Here is a 19980-nt window from a genome sequence, read left to right as displayed (position 1 = left end):
GCGCTCCGTGGGAACTACGCCAGCCGCCGGGAAACGTATGACCGCACGGCCAATTGAGCAGCGCCTGAGAGGACGCCGCTCTGCGACCCCGCAACCACGAACGATCATTGGTTTGGCTCTCACGGACCCACATCTCGCGAGGCTTGGGAATACCCGGACCGTGTGCGGCCCGCCAGCTCCGCCTCGCTACTGCGGAGGCCCGACGGTTCGCAGTCACAGCCAATATTCAGCGAAGGGAGGTTGCGTCCCTCAGATCTCGCGAGACTCGGAGAATCCCGCCGGGATCCTGGAGCCGGGAGCCGGGAAGGCGGCCGTGCAAGCCCCTTTCTGCTGGAGGAGGCATGATGGCGGCCCAGGCGCTGGCGCTGCTGAGGGATGTGTCGCGGCTGGAAGCGCCGCTGGAGGAGCTGCGCGCGCTTCAGTCGGTGCTGCAGGCGGTGCCGCTCAGCGAGCTCCGCGACCACGCGGCGGAACTGCGCCTGAGTTCGCTTTTCTCCCTGCTCAGTGAAAACCATCGGTGAGAGGACCCCGCAGCTTGAGCGGCGTGGGGGTGAGGGGGTGGGGGGCGGAAAGGGAGTCTCCGCCAAGTGTGGAGACGGGAGCGGCTGGGATGGAGGGAGGGCTTTATCCAGTCGCAAATAAAGGTTTTTTAAAAAAAACCTGAAATTTCAGAGAGGGAAGGACCCTAGGCTGAGAGGCAAGAAATGGGGTGTAAGCCCAGCCCCCGAGCTGTGCCCCTGACCATCTCCTGGCCTCACTGCCTTCATCCTTGAAGTAGGACTTGAGGGCGGGGAAGCAAGGTTTCCCGCCCGCAGGGAGGACTCCACAGTCTTTGTGCACCAGTGCTTGACTTTTTTTCTCCTCAGGAGGAGTCCTATCCTGGCAATTTTGCTAGATCCATCAACATTTTAGATTCATACACCATTGGGTCCAGTAATTTAACATGCAGGTATACTTTGTATTCCGTAATTTAGAAGAGTTAAAAAATACTTGTGACCCAGAACTTTTCTACTTGGAAATATTGTAGGATCCCACTTACGTGAGGTACCTAGAGTTAGTCAAATGCGTAGAGAAAGTAGAATGGTCGCCAGGGGCTGAGGGAAAGGGAAAATGGGGCGTCAGTGTTTCATGGATGCAGTTTCAGTTCCAATGGGAGATGAAAAAGTTCCGGAGTTGGATCCTGGTGATGACTGCACAACACCGTGAATGTACTTAATGCCACAGCACTGTACTTACAAAATGGTTAAAACATAGAAGCATGGAACAGACTGAGGAATTTCAGAGGCTAGGTGGTGGTGGGGAGAGATAAATCGGGGAATTATGATATGCATGTATGCATAGCCCATGGACACAGACACAGTGTGGTGAAGGCCTAGGAGTGGGGTGGAGGGGGTCAATGGGGAAAAAAAGAAACAAAGGGGACATCTGTAATACTTTCAATAATAAAGATAAATTTTTAAAAAGAAAAAAAAAAGATTAAAATGGGCCCGGTCACACCATTGACCCATGAACCAGGTCACAGTTTGATTCTCAGTCGGGGCACATGCCTAGGTTGTGGGCTCGATCCTCAGAAGGAAGCGCGCAGGAGGCAGTCCGTCAATGATTCTCTCTCATCATTGATATTTCTGTCTCTCTCCCACTCTCTGAAATCAGTGAAAAAGATGGTAAAAATTGTAAATTTTATGGTCTGTACAATTGCAATTTTTTTTATTGATTGATTTTTGGAGAGAGAGACATTGATTTGTGGTTCCACTTATTTATGCATTCATTACTTGATTCTTGTATGTGAGCTCACTGGAGATCAAACCTGCCACCTTGGTATATGGGGACTGCACTCTAACCAACTGAGCTACCTAGCCAGGACCACAATTTTTTTTTTTTTTAAAGGAAAAGAAAACCTTTAGTGGTCTCTCCCCTTTCCCCTTTCATCCACTCGCAGGTTCTGGCAGCCAGTGATCTGCTTTCTGTCTCTGAATTTGTCTATTTTGGACATTTCATGTAAATGGAATCATCGTCAAAAGGAATCCTTTGGTGTCTGGCTCCTTTCACTTAACGCATTTTCAAGGTTCTTGTTGTAGCATGCATCAGTACTTCCTTCCTTTTTGTGAGGAATATTCCTTTGTGTGGCTATACCACATTTATGCATGTTTTCAATGATCTTGGGGATATGTTCATTTTTAAGGCTTTTGCTATTTATTACTTGATTGCCTTTTAGCAAGATCATACCAATTTAATAGTGTGCTTCCTATTAGCAATGTATGAGTGCTCAGTTGCTTTTGCTGCCTATTAAGAGACAAAGAAGTTATTCTTGAAACACCTTCTGAATGTACATCTGGTAGTCATCAAGTTCTAATTAATTTACTTCTTTAATAGCTTCTTAAACCTCTTTCACTCCTTCATCAGCTCAACATAAGCTTCTAACTGAAAATTCTTTCTCTAACACTGACAAAGTGATTTCTAGAAGTCAGATCTCATCATGTTAATTCTGCTTTAAAACCCCATCTTGACTTGCCATTGCCGTCTGGGAAATTCCATAGCAGGACATAAAAGACCAATCAAAATCAGATTGCTGTGCATTTTTTAAAATTTCATTTCTTGACATCTTTCTCCTTTTACCTACCTTCTTCCCATTTCTCTCCCTTTCTGATCCCAGTCATACCAAGTTACTTGTGGTTCCTTGAATGCATACCACTCTGTGCCTTTTCATGTGCTACTATGCCCTTTACCTTTCTTCTCTTGGGTAACTTAAAAATTTGCTCAGGTATACCCTGTACCCTTTGTTCTTTACTGAGTTCCCACAGCTCCCAGCTTTAAGCTAGCGTTTATCTAACTGGATTATAGTTGCCTATTTTTCTGTATCTTCCATTCAACTGAGCTCCTTGTGGTTATAGAGTATATCTTATCATTCTTTGTAGCCCCAGCACAGGCATGGCACATAATAGGTACGTGGTAAATGTTTAATGAACATTTAATGTTAAAATAGAAGCTGATGTTTTGAAGAGAAGTCTGTATGGAGATCCTCATTGAGCCAGGGGTCAGATATTATTAGATTCCCTTCTACCTAAAAAGACATGAACTAATGAGGTCTATGGTATCTCCTTTAGGGAACAGACCACTTTGTGTGTATCCATTCTGGAGAGATTGCTCCAGGCTCTGGAGCCAGTTCACGTGGCTCGGAACTTCAGGGTTGACCTGCAGAGAGGACTGACTCACCCCAATGATTCCGTAAAAATCCTCACTCTATCCCAGGTATGAAATCTTGCTAGCACATAATAAGGGAACCAACCCTTAGTGACCACCTGCTCTGGGCGAGTTTCTGTGCAGGGAGATGAAGAAAACATGATCTCTCGCTGTCCCTAGGTAGTGTCTAGTCCAGTGGTGGGCAAACCGCAGCTCATGAGCCACATGCGGCTCTTTGGCCCCTTGAGTGTGGCTCTTCCACAAAATACCATGTGCGGGCGCGCATGTACAGTGCGATTGAAACTTCGTGGCCCAGGGGCAGAAGTCAGTTTTTGGCCTGGGCGAAACAAGTATACAAGACGAGTGTGGATGGGAGAGTTGGAAGGGGTCGACCTCAGCGAATGTACCTCAATCAGATTGAGGACGTTTTTAGCAAAGGCCAGCTTAGGAGTACCCTAATTAAGTTAATAACAATGTACCTACCTATATAGTTAAAGTTTAAAAAATTTGGCTCTCAAACGAAATTTCAATTGTTGTACTGTTGATACTTGGCTCTGTTGACTAATGAGTTTGCCGACCATTGGTCTAGTCTGTTTGAGTGTACATAGCTAACTATGACCAGGGGGATACAAGTTAAAGTAAGAAGTTCTAAGTACCATCGGCAGTATTCATTCATCAAATACTGAGTTACTTTTACATGCCAGGCACTGTACCATATGTTGTTAGAGCTACTAAGGTAAATAAAACTTATTTCTTTCCTAAGAGGAGCCCCTAGTCTAGAGAAAAAGATTGCCATGTTAAGTCATGTTATTATACTGGCATGAACAAAGTTCTGTTGTAAAGGTTCCTAAACCAACAAATTAAAACAGTTCTTATCACTCTGGTAGTCAAAACATGCTACTATTTGGGTGAAGAACTGCTGCTGAGAATGTTAGTATCTGAGCAGTTAGTTTATCCAGTAGGTATTCAATTACTGTTTTTCCTTTTCTCCTCTAAAATGTTTATTTAACAGATTGGGGAAAATATCAATTTATCATTTATGTGCCAGACACTGTAGTATGTGCTTTACCTACTTAGTCTCATTTAATCTTCATTACTATCCTGTACTTAAGTATTATATTCCCACTTTACAGATAAGAAATTAGGCTCAGAGAAGTTACTTGCCCAGGGTTTCAGTTTAGCTAAAAGGGAATAGAACTAGGAATTTTATTGTTTTCACTCACTGAGGTGTCTCAACTCTTTACCCATTTTATTTTTTTATTTTTCTTTCGTAGATATGACTATGCCATTGTGTGCTTGGCTTTAATGAATGTGGGTTATTTGGAATTTTTAATGACTTGTCTTGTAGTTGTAATCAGTAACTCTTAGAATAACTGTACACTAAGGTAATTTGACCGTCAGATGTTCACTTGTTGCCGTACCTTGGAAGAGTATTTCTGATTGTTTTTTTTCTTTCAGGTTGGAAGAATTGTTGAAAATTCTGATGCTGTTACTGAGGTTCTAAATAATCCTGAATTACTAAAACAAGTCATTTATTGTATTGGTGGAGACAATCTATCTGTAGCTAAAGCGGTGAGTCAGCTGCAACAATCCACTTGAACATGCAGAGGTATTAGTGTCTTAAACGACAAAGCAAGGCTTTCTGGATTGAGAGGTGGAAGTTTAGAAGAAATGATTGTGTAATTGCAGCTTCATATAGATGGTGTCAAATAAATAAATGGTGTCGAATAAGTACTAGTAAACTTCTACTTTCTAGAGTACACATATCTGAATTATCGGTCATAGGGTTTACATTGGGTTACTTCCTAAGAAGCAAAACTTACATAATTATTTTCTGTTGAGAATGCTATGTATCTTTTCCAATTATAAATAGTAATAATTAAAACATAGTGAATGCTCATGGGACAAGGTGCATTCAAGACACTAATTTTCACATCAGTCTTATGCAGTAGATATTACTATTTTGTGTTTTTATGAATTAAGAGATATTTTCTTTCCTTATAAGGCCATTAAATCCCTGTCAAGAATATCACTGACCCAAGCTGGACTGGAGGCTTTATTTGAAAGCAATCTGCTGGATGATTTGAAAACTGTAATGAAAACAAATGATATTGTTCGATATAGGGTCTATGAGGTAAGATGAAAAGCACACTTTCTGATGCCTACGATTCAGAATGCAGGAAGAGTTACCTTCGAAGGCAAGATGGGTCATTTAACATGCATTTATTGAGTATATAGTCTGTGTTAGGCCTTATACTAGGTACTGGGGATATAGGATGAACTCTCCACCTAGTATGTGAGACAATCATAAAAATATGTATACTGCTTTATTAAGTACTACAGTAGAGTAGATACCATTGGAACTAGATTTTGAAACACTTAGTTGTAGAAGTAGTAAGAAGAAATGGTTCCCATTTTTACCAGCTTTGTACTGAGTCCTGTGCTAAATCCTCAAATGTATTGTCTTGGTTCTCACAATAATCCCTATATACCATTATTATTAACCTCACTATTTTTTTTAAAATATATTTTATTGATTTTTCAGAGAGAGAGATAGAGAGTTAGAAACATCGATGAGAGAGAAACATTGATCAGCTGCCTCCTGCACACTCCCCACTGGAGTTGTGCCCGCAACCACGGTACATGCCCTTGACCGGAATCGAACCTGGGACCTTTCAGTCCGCAGGCCGACGCTCTATCCACTGCACCAAACCGGTTACGGCTATTAACCTCACTATTAATGGAGTAATTGACCCAAGGCCACAATTACTAGGCTGCATATTTAAAACAAATCCTCTACAGTCTCATTCCCTCTTCAGAGCTTACTTTGTATGCCTTCATACTGATTTTCTTTCTGCCTCTCTAGCTGTTTCTTCTAAGTCTCCTGGCTTGTTATCCCTCTATTGAGCTATTAATTGTTGGGATTTGTGAAGGCAGAATCCCAGGCTCTCGTCTCCTTGTAATCTGTATCCATTTTTATTTTATTTTTCTTAAATATGTTTTAATTGACCTTTTACAGAGAGGAAGGGAGAGGGATAGAGAGTCAGAAACATCAATGAGAGAGAAACATCCATCAGCTGCCTCCTGCACACCTCCCACTGGAGATGCGCTCGCAACCAAGGCACATGCCCTTGACCGGAATCGAACCCGGGACCCCTCATTCCGCAGGCCGACGCTCTATCCACTGAGTCAAACCAGTCAAGGCTCTGTATCCATTTTTAGACAATATTATTCATCCTGTGATTTCAGTGCTGACCAATAATGGTGATGACTTTCAAATGTAAACCTCCAACCCAGACCTATCTCTCTTTTGAGCTCAGATCTTCATGTCCAACTGTTTACTCCCTTCTCCTTGGACATATTCTAGGCCCCTCACACCTATGTTGAAACCAAACTCGTGATCTTTTCTAGCCACTTCATGCCTCTAATAAAAAAAAACCCAGCAACAACAAACTGGCCCTGTCTCATAGTCCATGCGGTTGGCTATTACACCTCTAGCTCATTCTCTTTGAGGCTTTGTTCTCTTGGCCACATATCCATTCAGTCATCACGTTGTGTCCGTTTTTCTTAAACCCAAGCATTTGTCTTCCTTGATAAAGCCAGTAGCACCCAAGTCTAAGCTACTGATCTCTCACCTGAACTACTTTAACTGCATCCAAACTAGTCTCATCCATTTTTGTCACTACTAGTCTATCTTAACATGTAGTTGGCATGATCTTTTAACCAAGAAGTTGTGGATTCAATTCCTCATCAGGGCACATACCTAGTTGCCGGTTTGATGCCTGGTCAGGGCATGTATGGGAGGCAACTGATCGATGTTTCTTATTAAATCAATAAACATATTCCCAGGTGAGGATTTAAAAACAAAATCTGGTTCTGTCATTTCTCTGCTTGAAATTCTCTAGTAAGCCTGTAGAACATACTTGATAAATGAGTAAGTGAATGACTGACAGATAGAATGCAGGCATGGATGAATGAATGATTTTTGCAATCTTTTTATTGTTGCTCATTCAGGCTTTTGTACCTTGTTAATAATTTCTTTTGTAAAAAGTGCACATACACCCAGATATAATGGAGTGTTATCGACTGCCTCCCATACGTGCCCCAACTGGGAATTGAACTGGCAACCTAGGTGTGTGCCCTGCCTAGGAATCAAACCTGCAACTTTTGGGTGTATGAAATGACGCTCCAACCAACTGGGCCCCCTGGCCGGGGCCCAAAGTAATTTCTTATTTGTTCAGTGAAAGTTTCCTACTTGTGGAGATAAATACATGTAATATATATTTTTTTAATTTCTTATAAAGTGCCTAATCCTGCATTTATCATAAAATGAGATTTAACAAGTTTGGGGTTGTTTTGACCTTTCTGTTTTTCTGTTCTTTCAGCTAATTGTGGAGATCTCTTCTGTGTCACCAGAATCTCTAAACTACTGTTCCACCAGTGGGTTGGTAACCCAGCTTCTCAGAGAGCTGACTGGGGAGGATGTGCTGGTCAGGTACGTTGGCTGAGAGAGTTCTTAGAGCAAAGAGTCCTCCTTTGGAGGGCCAGAAAACAAACTTGAGACTTATCTTCCCTAGTGGAGCTTGTGCCTAGGTTGCAGTCTCATGACAAAGTATGTTCTGAAGAAAGGGCCTTTAGAAAATTGCTCAAGTGATATTGTGACAACATACTGGAACTTAGTAGAGCCCCATATGAGAATACTGCTACTTTTTTTTTTTAATATATTGTTATTGATTTCAGAGAAGGAGAGATGGAAGCATCAATGATGAGGGAGAATTATGGATTGGTTGCTTCCTGCACGCCCCATCCTAGGGATTGAGCCCGCAACTCTGGCATGTGCCTTTGACCGGAATTGAACCCGGGACCCTGCAGGCTGATGCTCTATCTACTGAGCCAAACTAGCTAGGGTAATACAGCTACTTTTGTTCCCTGTCCTTAGGCATACATGCCTGCTTTTTAAAAAAACAGACAAACATATTTTTTTTAACTTGATTTCAGAGAGGGAGAGAGAAACATCAATGTTGAGAGAGAATTGGCTGCCTCCTGCATGCCCCACACTGGGGAAATTGAGCCCATAACCCAGGAATGTGTTCTGACCAGGAATTGAACTGTGACCTCCTGGTTCATAGGTCAACGCTCCACCACTAAGTCACACCAGCTGGGCTTCCTGCCTGCTTTTAAAAATTTGTAATCGCCGAAACCGGTTTGGCTCAGTGGATAGAGCGTCGGCCTGCAGACTGAAGGGTCCCAGGTTCGATTCCGGTCAAGGGCATGTACCTTGGTTGTGGGCACATCCCCAGTGGGAGATGTGCAGGAGGCGGCTGACCGATGTTTCTCTCTCATCGATGTTTCTGACTCTCTATCTCTCTCCCTTCCTCTCTGTAAAAAATCAATAAAATATATTTTTTTAAAAAAATTGTAATCACATAACTGCCATTTTGTATTACTTAATGTGCTACCATACACATTTTTTGGTGTTAAATAAATAGCACTATGGCATGATAAAAAACATGGACTTTTAAACATGAGTAAGACTTGGGCTTACATGCATCTCTGCTTATTAGCTGATTGACCTTGGACAAATTACTGTATCTGTTTTGCACATCATCTAAATGTAACAATGGCAAATCTATAAAGAAGGTAATATGAGGATTAAGTGCATTTATCATAGAGACCAAGACAGTGACTGACAGGTCCTCAAAGAAATGTTAATTCCAATCTTTTCATTCCCAGTACTCTACTCTCTAAACCCCCTTGTCAAATGTTTCCTTGTTGATATTCCACAATTTACCAATATATCCTCACTGTTGAACACTTAGTGTGCTTCAAATATTTTGCTGTTATAATAGCACTGTAGTTATCTTTGTGTATACAGAAGTTTGTTTTCCTTAAGTGATTTGTTGATTGTCCTGTGTTTTTTAAATGTGACCAAAATTGTTAAATTCATATGCAAAAATCAGACACCAGTTACACTTTTTCAAAGCATTGGAAATTAATTTTGTTAATTTTTTAGTTCTGTATCAGATTTTATGACATAAAAAAAAAAAACACCTACAAATAGTTTTTTAGTTAATTGGGGAAATTTGATAATGTTTGGGTATTAAGTGATACCAAAGAATTACTATTAATTTTTAAATATGTGGTAAAAGCATTATAATTGTGTGAGAAAACATGTGTTTTAGAGATGTTTTAAAGTATGCAGGGGTAAATGGCAAAATGACTAGAACTGGTTTTAAAATAATTCAGAAAAAAAAAAATAGATGAAATAAGAAAAGCAAAATCTTGATAACTATATAATCAGGATTATGGTTACCTGGGGGCTTACTGTTCTGTTCTCTGTACTTTTGTATATGTTTGACATATCAAGATAAAACAAAAGTTTTTTTAAAAAATCTCTTAGGAGTAGCTTTATTATAGTAGAAGTAATAAGTGTGCCTTGAGTCAGAAAGTCAAGATTTAAATCTAAACTGTACCTTGTAATAAAGATGGGATTCTGGACAAGTCACTGCAATTTTCTCATCCTGTACCCTCATGTGAAAAGTAGAGCCAGGATTATTGACCTTTCAGATTTCATGGGAAGAATTAAATAAGATAACTTACTTGAAAACAATTCCTAAACCATGCTAATCATATGCAAAATCTTGGCATTTCAGAGCTACCTGTATAGAAATGGTGACGTCAATGGCATATACTCATCATGGACGACAGTACCTTGCTCAAGAAGGAGTGATTGATAAGATATCTAATATAATTATTGGGGCAGATTCAGACCCTTTCTCTAGCTTCTATTTACCCGGTAAGAAATATTGATGCCTGTGGAAATGATGGCGCATGTTTTGTTTCTGAGTTATTGCTGTCAGGGCAGACCAAGGATCATCATCTTTAGAGCTTATTCCCTTGAGATGATACCTAACTCATAGCCCCTTAATGAGGTAGAATCTATTGCTCTGGGAGCCATTGCAGTATTGATTCTGATTTTCTGGAAATACTACTGTTTAGATCATTAGGATTGTTTCCTGTGCATCTCAGCTATAAGAAACATAAATTAAAATACTAGTAGTGATATTTACAGTATATTCACAGATTCATCAAATCTTTGAGTTGTAATCTTTAGCTAATACAGGAACTATTCCAGCTATTCTGTTCAAGGACATGATTGATTAGTTTTTCTTGAGCATTTCCAGAAATTGGAGATTTATTCCTTCATTAGGTAGCCTAGATTACTTCATTGAAGAAAATCTCCTTTAAAATTTCTTCCTGATAATAACTCCAAACTTACCTTCCTGTGATTTGTATCCACTGATCCTTGTTTTTTGTTCTCCCAGCTTGTGACAATGCTTTTTTCACCCAGCTCCATTAACACCCTGGGACCACTCTTTTTAGGTTCTTCAATATTTCCTTATGGTCTGTCTGATTTCAAGACAACATAGTACTATAGCCTTTCACAGTAATAGTTTATTACTGTCCCCGTGAAAACATAGGACCTGCAATTTATGCTGTCTTCTTCCCCTATTAAAATATAGTTTTGGCCAAAACCGGTTTGGCTCGGTGGATAGAGCGTCGGCCTGCGGACTGAGGGGTCCCAGGTTCCATTCCAGTCAAGGGCATGTACCTGGGTTGCGGGCACATCCCCAGTGGGAGATGTGCAGGAGGCAGCTGATCGATGTTTCTCTCCCGTCGATGTTTCTAACTATCTATCTCTCTCCCTTCCTCTCTGTAAAAAATCAATAAAATATATTTAAAAAAATATATATATATAGTTTTGTAAATATCTCTAGGATTTGTGAAGTTTTTTGGGAACTTGGCCATCATGGATAGTCCTCAACAGATCTGCGAGCGTTTTCCAGTTTTTGTGGAAAAAGTCTTTGAAATGACAGAAAGTCAGGACCCCACCATGATTGGCGTAGCAGTGGACACAATTGGAATCCTGGGATCCAATATTGAAGGAAAACAGGTTTTACAGAAGACAGGTTGGTATGACTTGTTTTAGCTTTCTTTAAGGATATCTTAATTTTTAAAGTTTTTATTTAATATGTCTATTTATTTTAGAGAGAGAAGAAGGGAGAGAGAAACATCAATTGGCTGCCTCTTGCATGCCCAGACCAGGAATCAAACTGACCTCTCAGTACAGGGGATGATGCTCAACTAACTGATCTACACCAGCCAGGGCAGAGATATCCTTTTTTTAAAAATATATTTTTATTGATTTCAGAGAGAAAGGGAGAGGGGGCGAGAGATAGAAACATCAATGATGAGAGAGAATCATTGATCGGCTGCCTCCCTCGCACCCCCTTCTGGGGATTGAGCCTGCAACATGGGCATGTGCCCTTGACCAGAATCAAACCTGGGACCCTTCAGTCCGCAGGCCGACACTCTATCCACTGAGCCAGGATTCAATATGTAAATTTGTTGGCTGGCACATTAATTGCATTGTTAAAACTGCTTTTATATATGGCAATCTTTTACCACGACCTTGGACTCATTCCTAAAACGTCTCATAATTATTAGTGAATATTTTTTTGAACTTGGCTGGAAAAGCACTCTTTCCCACTACATCTTCCTTAAATAATATTCATGGTAAAAAGATGATGGGCTGGAGTCAGGAAGAACTAGGTTCTTTCACTGGCTTAGCTTCTTTAATTGTATTTGCTTCACTACTTTAGGCCTCATTTTCCTCTTTTTTTTTTCAAATCTTTATTGTTGAAAGTATTTCATTTTCCTCATTTTTAAAAAAGGGTATAACAGCTACTTCTCAGGGTTGTTATGAATATTTAATGAAAAGACAGATTTTTATACCTGTAATGTCAAGGACCAGGGAAAAATTATTACAAGATGTCATGTTAAGAGTGGTACTTTTGCCCTGGCCAGTGTTGCCCAGTTGGAAGAGTGTTTGTCCCGTGCACCAAAAGGTCGCTAGTTCAATTCCTGGTCAGGAACATGCCTGGGTTTCTGGCTTGATCCCCAGTAGGCAGCCAGTGGATGTTTCTCTCTCAGATCAGCGTTTCTCTCTTTCCCTCCCTTCCTCTCTCTCTCTCTAAAATCAATAAACCCATTTTTTTAAATGTGGTACTTTTATCGAACATCCATGAGTATCTTGAAAGCACTGAATTTAGCACAATTTGGTGGCACTGTTAAACCCTTGTGTGAAGTATATGTTCAAAATTAATATACCGTTGTGCATCACAGTTAGTATCCTTGTTATATGTACTTTTTTTAGTGCATTTCCCTATGACAGAACCCTTTTACAATCCTTCAAAGAACATACTATTGTCATTCTCATTTTATAGATAAGGTAGTTGAAACTCAGAGAAGTTAAGAAAATTTTCTAAGATCATACAGACTGTGTAGCAGCTGCTACTCTAATCCAGGTCCTTTGATTCCTATTCCTCCACACTTTGACTTATATATGCTGTATTGCATATGAATGTGTGTTGTAGCCTTCTCACTTCGTCTCTGACTACATGTTTATTTTTATATTGGTTTAAGTTGGTGGAGGTCATAGTATATGAGAGCAAAGCACACTTTAAAAAAAACTCTTTCTTCATTTAAGATAGCTATTTAAAAAAATAACAAGTGTTGGCAAGTATGTGAAAATTTTATGTTACTTGTATTTTACCCTTGTATATATGTGGTGGGAATGTAAATGGTATGGCCATTGTGGAAAACTAGTGGTTCCTCAAAAATTAAACAGAATTACCATATGATCCAGCAATTCCACTTCTATGTATATACCCAAAATAATTGAAAACAGACTCAAATAGATATTTGTACACCTGTGTTCATTAATAGCTATTGTTCACAATAGCCAAAAAGTAGAAATTACTCATGTTCATTGATGCATGAAAGGATAAATAAAATGTGGTATATACATACAATGGAATGTTAATCAGCCTTAAGAATGAATGAAATTCTCATACATGCTACAAGGAAAAACCTTGGAGACATGCTGAGTGAAATAAGCCAGACACAAAAGGATACATACTGTATAATTACACTTATACAGTACCTAAAGTTGTCAAATACACAGACAGAAAGTAGAATTGTGGTCACCAGGGAGTGGGGACATTGGGGAATGGGGAGTTATTATTTAATGAGTACAACTTTTAGTTTGAAATAATGGAAGTCCTGGAGATGGATGGTGGTGATGGATGCATAACAACGTGAATGTACTTAATGCCACTGAGCTATATGCTTAAAAATGGTTAAAATGGTAAGTTTCATGTTATTTGTATTTTGTGACAATCAAAACTATCTCATTATCCTTCAAAGGAACTCGATTTGAACGCTTACTGAAGAGAATAGGATATCAAGCAAAGAATGCCTCAACAGAGCTCAAAATTAGGTGTTTGGATGCAGTTTCATCTATTCTTTATTTACCAGTAAGTAGAGTGGGAAGTTAATGAAACATAGTGGGATGTACTTGGGAAAATAAATCTGTATGAGTTAACATAATACTGGTTAATTTAATATAAATGTTGATCAGATAAATGCCATCTTTCTTACTCTTAGTAAAAGAGTATAGCCCTCATTATATGACTAGTGACATTTTTTAAGTTAAAGTGGAATCATAGAATATTGGAACTGGACCAGCCCCTAGATATTGCTTAATCAACCTCATTAAAAAACAAACAAAAAACCTGATAAAATATGGGCTGGGTTTGGGGGACGGTGCTCCAGACTTGGCAGAGATCACACAGCAAGTTAATGACAGAGTGCTGTGTTTCCTGACTTCCAGATGTCTTGCGATTTTTCTTTTCCGTCCTGTAGCCTGAGCAGCAGACTGATGACCTCCTGAGGATGACAGAATCCTGGTTCTCTTCTTTATATCGGGACCCGCTGGAGCTCTTCCGTGGCATCAGTAATCAACCCTTTCCTGAACTACACTGTGGTGCCTTAAAAGTGTTCACGGTAGGCAACCCCTTCTTTTCCCCAGGTTCTTCTGGGACTCTGTTCAACACATGAGTACTTTCAGTGAGCCAGGCACTCTGCCGTGTCCCAGGAATACACAAGATGCTGTGGCAGAGCACAGAGTACTATGGGTTCACAGAATTAATTCCAGATTCCTTATCTACCATCAAGTAAGCCCTTATTGTCCTAACCAGTCTTCTTCATGAGCCCTATTTATGGCCATTCCCCTTCTGGCACTTAATGCTCTACTGATACCAAACTGCTTGCTTCATATCTCTGGGCCTTCACGTGCCCTCTGCTTTAAACATTCTTCCCTAACTTTGCTTGTTAACATCTTATTCATACTTCAAGGACTGATCAGGTATCTCCACAAAGTTGAGTGAAGAAATGTTGGCTCTCATATTTTGCATGTATTCATTCAGCAAAAACTTTTTAAATATATTTTTGTTTATTTCAAAGGGGAAGGGAGAGGGAGAGAGAGCTAGAAACACCAGTGATGAGAGAATCATTGGTCGGCTGCCTCCGGCACAGCCCCTGCTAGGGTTTGAGCCTGCAACCCGGGCATTTGCCCTGACCAGGAATCGAACCATGACCTGATCCATAGGTTGGTGCTCATTCACTGAGCCACGTCAGCCGGGCACATTCGGCAAATATTGATTGAGTTTTTGGTGAGGTTTTTTTGCTAGGTGCTAGGGATACAATAGTTAAGAAAAATATACAAAGACCTTCCTTTCATGTAGCTCACTGTCTGTTGAGGGACCCAGACAGTAAATATAATTGTATAGCTCATTATATAATTAGAGTTGTGGTAAGGATTATACCTCTGTGTTCTGTTTATTACATTATGTTGAAAATGTTTATTTATTGACCTATTAAACAGAGTTTGTTGAGAATCGGAACCATACCTGATTTATCTTTGTAGTCCTAGCATTTACCATATAACCAATTTATCTATTTTTAAATAAATATTCTTTTTTTTTAAATATATTTTTTTATTGATTTTTTACAGAGAGGAAGGGAGAGGGACAGAGAGTTAGAAACATCGATGAGAGAGACACATCGATCAGCTGCCTCCCGCACACTCCCCACTGGGGATGTGCCCGCAACCAAGGCACATGCCCTCGACTGGAATCGAACCTGGGACCCTTCAGTCCACAGGCCGACGCTCTATCCACTGAGCCAAACCAGTTAGGGCTAAATAAATATTCTTAATGTTTATTTCATTTTTGTATTTCTGTATACTATAATTTACTTACCATCCCCTCACTATTAGACATTTATACTGTAACTGTCGCACTGTAATGAATATCTTTTTTAAAAATATATTTTTATTGATTTCAGAGAGGAAGGGAGAGAGAGATAGAAATATCAATGATGAAAGAGAATCATTGATCAGCTGCCTCTTGCATGCCCCCTACTGGGGATCGAGCCCACAACCCAGGCATGTGCCCTTGACCTGAATCGAACCCAGAACCCTTCAGTCCGCAGATCAATGCTCTATCCACTGAGCAAAACCGGCTAGGGCTATAATGAATATCTTTGTATACAAAGACTTTTAACATTTAAATTTTCTTAAATTAGATTCCCTGGAGGGAATTTACTTGGGCAAAACATTAACATTTTTAAGGTTCGTGTTGCCAAATTTTTTTCTAAAGATTGTGCCATCCGACTAACAAACTTAATTTCTTAAGCCTCAAAGGAATTGTGTTCTCTCTGCCTTCCATTTCAGGCCATTGCAAACCAACCCTGGGCTCAGAAACTTATGTTTAACAGTCCAGGTTTTGTAGAGTATGTGATGGACCGGTCCATAGAGCATGACAAAGCTTCAAAGGATGCCAAATATGAACTGGTGAAAGCACTGGCGAATTCCAAGACAATTGCAGAAATCTTTGGGAACCCATATTATTTGAGACTCAGAACTTATGTGAGTGAAGGTCCATACTATGTGAAACCTATTTCCACAACAGCAGTGGAAGGAGCTGAGTGATTTCTTCTAGACTCTAAATCATTTTTGGACCAAAACTTCTCCTAAGGCATTTGACTCTCTCTGTATTTTACTAAACAGAGACTTCTCCCCCCCCAGAATTATCGTAGTGTGTTGAACCTAATTTTATCACCAGCATTTGTTGTGTTTCTACATAAAGTACAATGTGAAACCAAGAGAGCACAAACTTGGTTATAATTGAAACATATTTTTCACATTCATTTGACTGCCTTACTGTTTACAAGAAGATGGAAGTTTTGTTCTCCCAGAAAACTTTTGTGGATTTACTGTCTTTTTTAAAAGTTTGCTTTAGCCCTGGCCAGGTGGCTCAGTTGGTTGGAGCGTCGTCCTGTACACCAAAAGGTTTCAGGTTTGAGTCCAGACAGGGCACATACCTGGGTTGCAGGTTTGATCACTGGTTGGGTTGCATATGGGAGGCAACCAATCAGTGTTTCTCCCTTCCTCTTTCTAAAATCAATAAACATATTCCTCTAGTGAGAATAAATAAACAAACAAATAAATAAATAAAATTTGCTTGAACTAAAATAGAACTAAATTGTTTCTCTTCGCCATCTTTTTTTTTTTCTTTCCCCTCTTCTGGTTCTACTTACATAGTCTTGGATAAAATTATTCTTTGAAAAACAAGCCACATGGGATCTCAAAATTATGTTCTCTATAATAAGAATAAATACCTTGAAAAGGTCTCTTTTTCTTTTTTGTTGTTACTATATTTCCTTTGAAAATAAATTATAAAAAATGTTTCTAGTATTCTTCGATGCTTTTTTATATTTATCAATGAATTTTACTCTTGTGGTTTTGTGGGGGGAGGAATGATAACATGATAACTCAGAAAGGTCCCCAGACTGTCTGTATTTATTGTTGAGGGTTTTGCTTTTAAATTTTCAAATTCATCAAGTCAATATTGAGTTGATCAGAGAAAGGGAAACAAACTCCTAATAATCAAGTTAAGACGAGATCATTAGGATGGGCCCTAATCCAATGACTTGATGTCCTTAAAATAAAAGGTAAGTTTGGACACAGACACAACACATACATGAGGTCACAGCCACACAGGAGACAGCCATGTGAAGATGGAGGCAGAGATTAAAGTGATGCATCTGTAAGCTAAGGATTGCTGGCAACCATCAAAAGCTAGAAGAGACAAGGATTCTCCACTACAGGCTTCAGAGAGAGCATGTCCCTGCTGACAACCTGATTTCAGACGTCTCTAGAACTTCAAGTGAGTAAGTTTCTGCTGTTTCATGTCACCCTATTTGTGGTACTTTGTTATGGCATCCCTAGGAAACTAATACAGAGTGTATACATAGCATAAAATGAATTTGTTAACATCCCATCTATGAATCATCTAATTAGTACTTAATGAAAATCTTTTTCACGAAATATTAGAGGCCCAAGTTTTATACTAGTGAGGTTTAAGTTAATATATATACAGAGTAGCTAAAACTTTAAATTGAATATAATCCACCACTCAGATTACTAAAATGTTTCCTGTTTGTAGACAAGATGAACATTTGTTAAATTCCTTATTTTGCATTTTCTTTAACATCATTCTCAAAAATTAGTCACCTCTGCTATCACTTGAGTCATGAGAGTTTTATAAGTATGATTTTTTAAAAAATTCACTAGTTGTAAAGAGAAACCAGACTTTTGGTTGTAATTAAATTTAATGTTCTAACTTTTCTGGACGAGAGGTTTTATTTGGAAAAGAGTCATGCTACACCAACTCAAATTCTTTGAAGTGAGATTTCAATATGATGTATATCGGGGCACTAAAACTTTGCAACTTTCTGAGTACAATTAAAACTACATAAAACAAAGAAGGAGGGGTGCTTTCTATAACAAGGTTGGAGGTTAATTTAAAAAGAACACACGTATAAGAAAAAGAAATCCTAATCACCAGAATACATGGCGTCGTTTTTTATGCTACCAATATGAAAACGTTTAAAGCTGTCAAGGTATGTCAGAAGCTTGCAGGAAATGAGTCCAGAGTAAGTTTCGAACAGTGTACATTCTTTCCCATCATTAATTTCCTTCCATGCCAAGGGCATTTCGGCATCAGTAGTTTCTGAAGATGTGAAGATGAACTTATAGCAACATCTGTTGTATCTGATGTGTCTTTTCCCAGAAAACCTTGAACTGTGGATGGGTATAAGGCCAACAAACTTGGCACAAATTCCTACAAACACATCAGCAGGCACCATAATGGGTACTTCTTTGAAAACTATATACATCATCCGAGCCACATCTTGGGACATAATAAAGGCCTCACCACCACAGTAATCTGGGTAGTACTTTTCTGGGTATTCAATAAGAGGGACAAATTCTTGACTAGTTGGGTCTCTATTGGGCATGTCCTGATGGATAACTCTTCCTACATAGATATCTTCAAGGTGTTCTTTCAAATTGAGAAGGTAATTTACCAAGCTTAGTGGATTGACAAACATATCTTCATCAACTTTGAGAATGAATAAGGCGTTAGGGCAGAAAGTCACAGCCCACTGCGTCATTGTGATGATCTTTAGAGTTTGGTTCTCAGCACTGTCCAAAAAGATTCCTTCGATTATATCGTTATTCTTATAGGACTCTTTGTCTATCTCTTGCTGGGTAGTTGCCATAATAGGCATTCCCAAAGCAAACAGTGTGAGAATGGGATGCCCTTGGACACTGGTCATGTTACCCCAGGTTTTTCTGATGAGGTCCCGTCTTGTTCGATTCCCAGGGCTACTGAAGATAAAAGAAAGCAAAAATATGTTCTTCCCTTTACACACCTCCGACTGGCTCAAGATATAATATTTGGAAAGATTACTTCTTAGGGGCTCCATGTTCAATTTTCTTGCCTTATCCTTAATTTCAAGAACTTTCATATCTACATAAGGCAAAGCATGCAGAAAGTATTCTTCCACAAAATCAGCCCCAAAAAACAAGGCATGAAATAGGATAACATTAAACAGAATGAAACACCACTGGTGAGTCCGAAGTCTGCAGAATGTCACCTAAACAAGAAAAGGACACATGTTCATTCAACCTTCATCTCCATTTCTGTTTTTGCCCCCATGAAACACTATATCTCTTACAACACTTAGTGGTACACTATTTTAAGTGTTTTTGTTAATCTGTCTCCAACTAGATCATGGCCTTCTGGACAGCAGGCATCATGCCTATCTCTTTTCCAGTAGTGCTGAGTCCAGTGTTTGGCACAAAGTGGAAGCGGAATAAAATGTTAGTTGGTTGTTTTCTTGCCTGTTTGGATGAGAGCCTGCTTACTATATACAAGGCTCTGTGTCAAAGCAAAGAGTCCTTCCTACATAGGCACATGGATATAAAGTAACAAGTGGCATCATTGTGCTAAAAGCCTATAGGAAAATACATGATGTTCTTCCTGGAATTGAAGCTCTTGGATCAGTTTCTTCTCTAATTACAAAGGTCAAGGGCTATTTTTCAATGACATGGTTGCTTTTGTTGGCCATTGCATGATGGCTACTATCAAACATTTCCATTATTCCAGTATGACTTTTCAACTTACTCTAATACTTGATTCTGACATTGTCTGTCTTGACAATGTTCCTTAATCCATCTGACATGTCTGTCAATATGGGCAAATTCCTGCTATCTGCTTAGCACCCCATTCAGAGATCTAGGACGGAGTGGTGCCAAGCTTCCATCACTTTATCAAAGGAGATGACAACTTTCCATTTAGAAGAGTATATGCAGTATTGTAATATAATAGATCCAGGAAACATTAAAGGAATTAAATCTCTGTTCATTGGTGCTTCCATCAACAAAACCTCCCATAATAATAGGTACCTCTTATTGAACACTTGTCATGGCCCAGTTGCATGCCTTAATCATTTAGCATGGCAATATCCCTTTCAAATAGGTTTTTCAAA

General features: G+C 39.4%; 2 protein-coding genes across 2 annotated transcripts; one reads left to right on the top strand and one right to left on the bottom strand.

Moving 5' to 3' along the window:
- The first annotated feature begins 157 nt into the window (after positions 1-157).
- On the top strand, positions 158-16778 carry PSMD5 (proteasome 26S subunit, non-ATPase 5). Its single transcript, XM_070430805.1, has 10 exons — positions 158-517; positions 3105-3249; positions 4639-4752; positions 5186-5314; positions 7566-7675; positions 9834-9976; positions 10959-11150; positions 13450-13559; positions 13948-14088; positions 15818-16778. Exons 1-10 carry the CDS (start codon positions 342-344, stop codon positions 16073-16075), a joined length of 1518 nt encoding a protein of 505 aa, XP_070286906.1. The 5' UTR covers positions 158-341; the 3' UTR covers positions 16076-16778.
- Positions 16779-17982: 1204 nt separating this feature from the next.
- Positions 17983-18980, bottom strand: B3GALT9 (beta-1,3-galactosyltransferase 9). The gene has a single exon (XM_070430050.1). It carries the CDS (start codon positions 18955-18957, stop codon positions 17983-17985), a length of 975 nt encoding a protein of 324 aa, XP_070286151.1. The 5' UTR covers positions 18958-18980.
- Positions 18981-19980: the final 1000 nt, after the last annotated feature.

Source organism: Myotis yumanensis, unplaced genomic scaffold (assembly GCF_028538775.1).
Source record: "Myotis yumanensis isolate MYYU_CA2020_CCGP unplaced genomic scaffold, mMyoYum1.0.hap1 SCAF_12, whole genome shotgun sequence".
Lineage (NCBI taxonomy): Eukaryota > Metazoa > Chordata > Mammalia > Chiroptera > Vespertilionidae > Myotis > Myotis yumanensis.
Note: the sequence above shows the minus strand (reverse complement) of the source record. Positions and strands in the feature narration are given on the sequence as shown.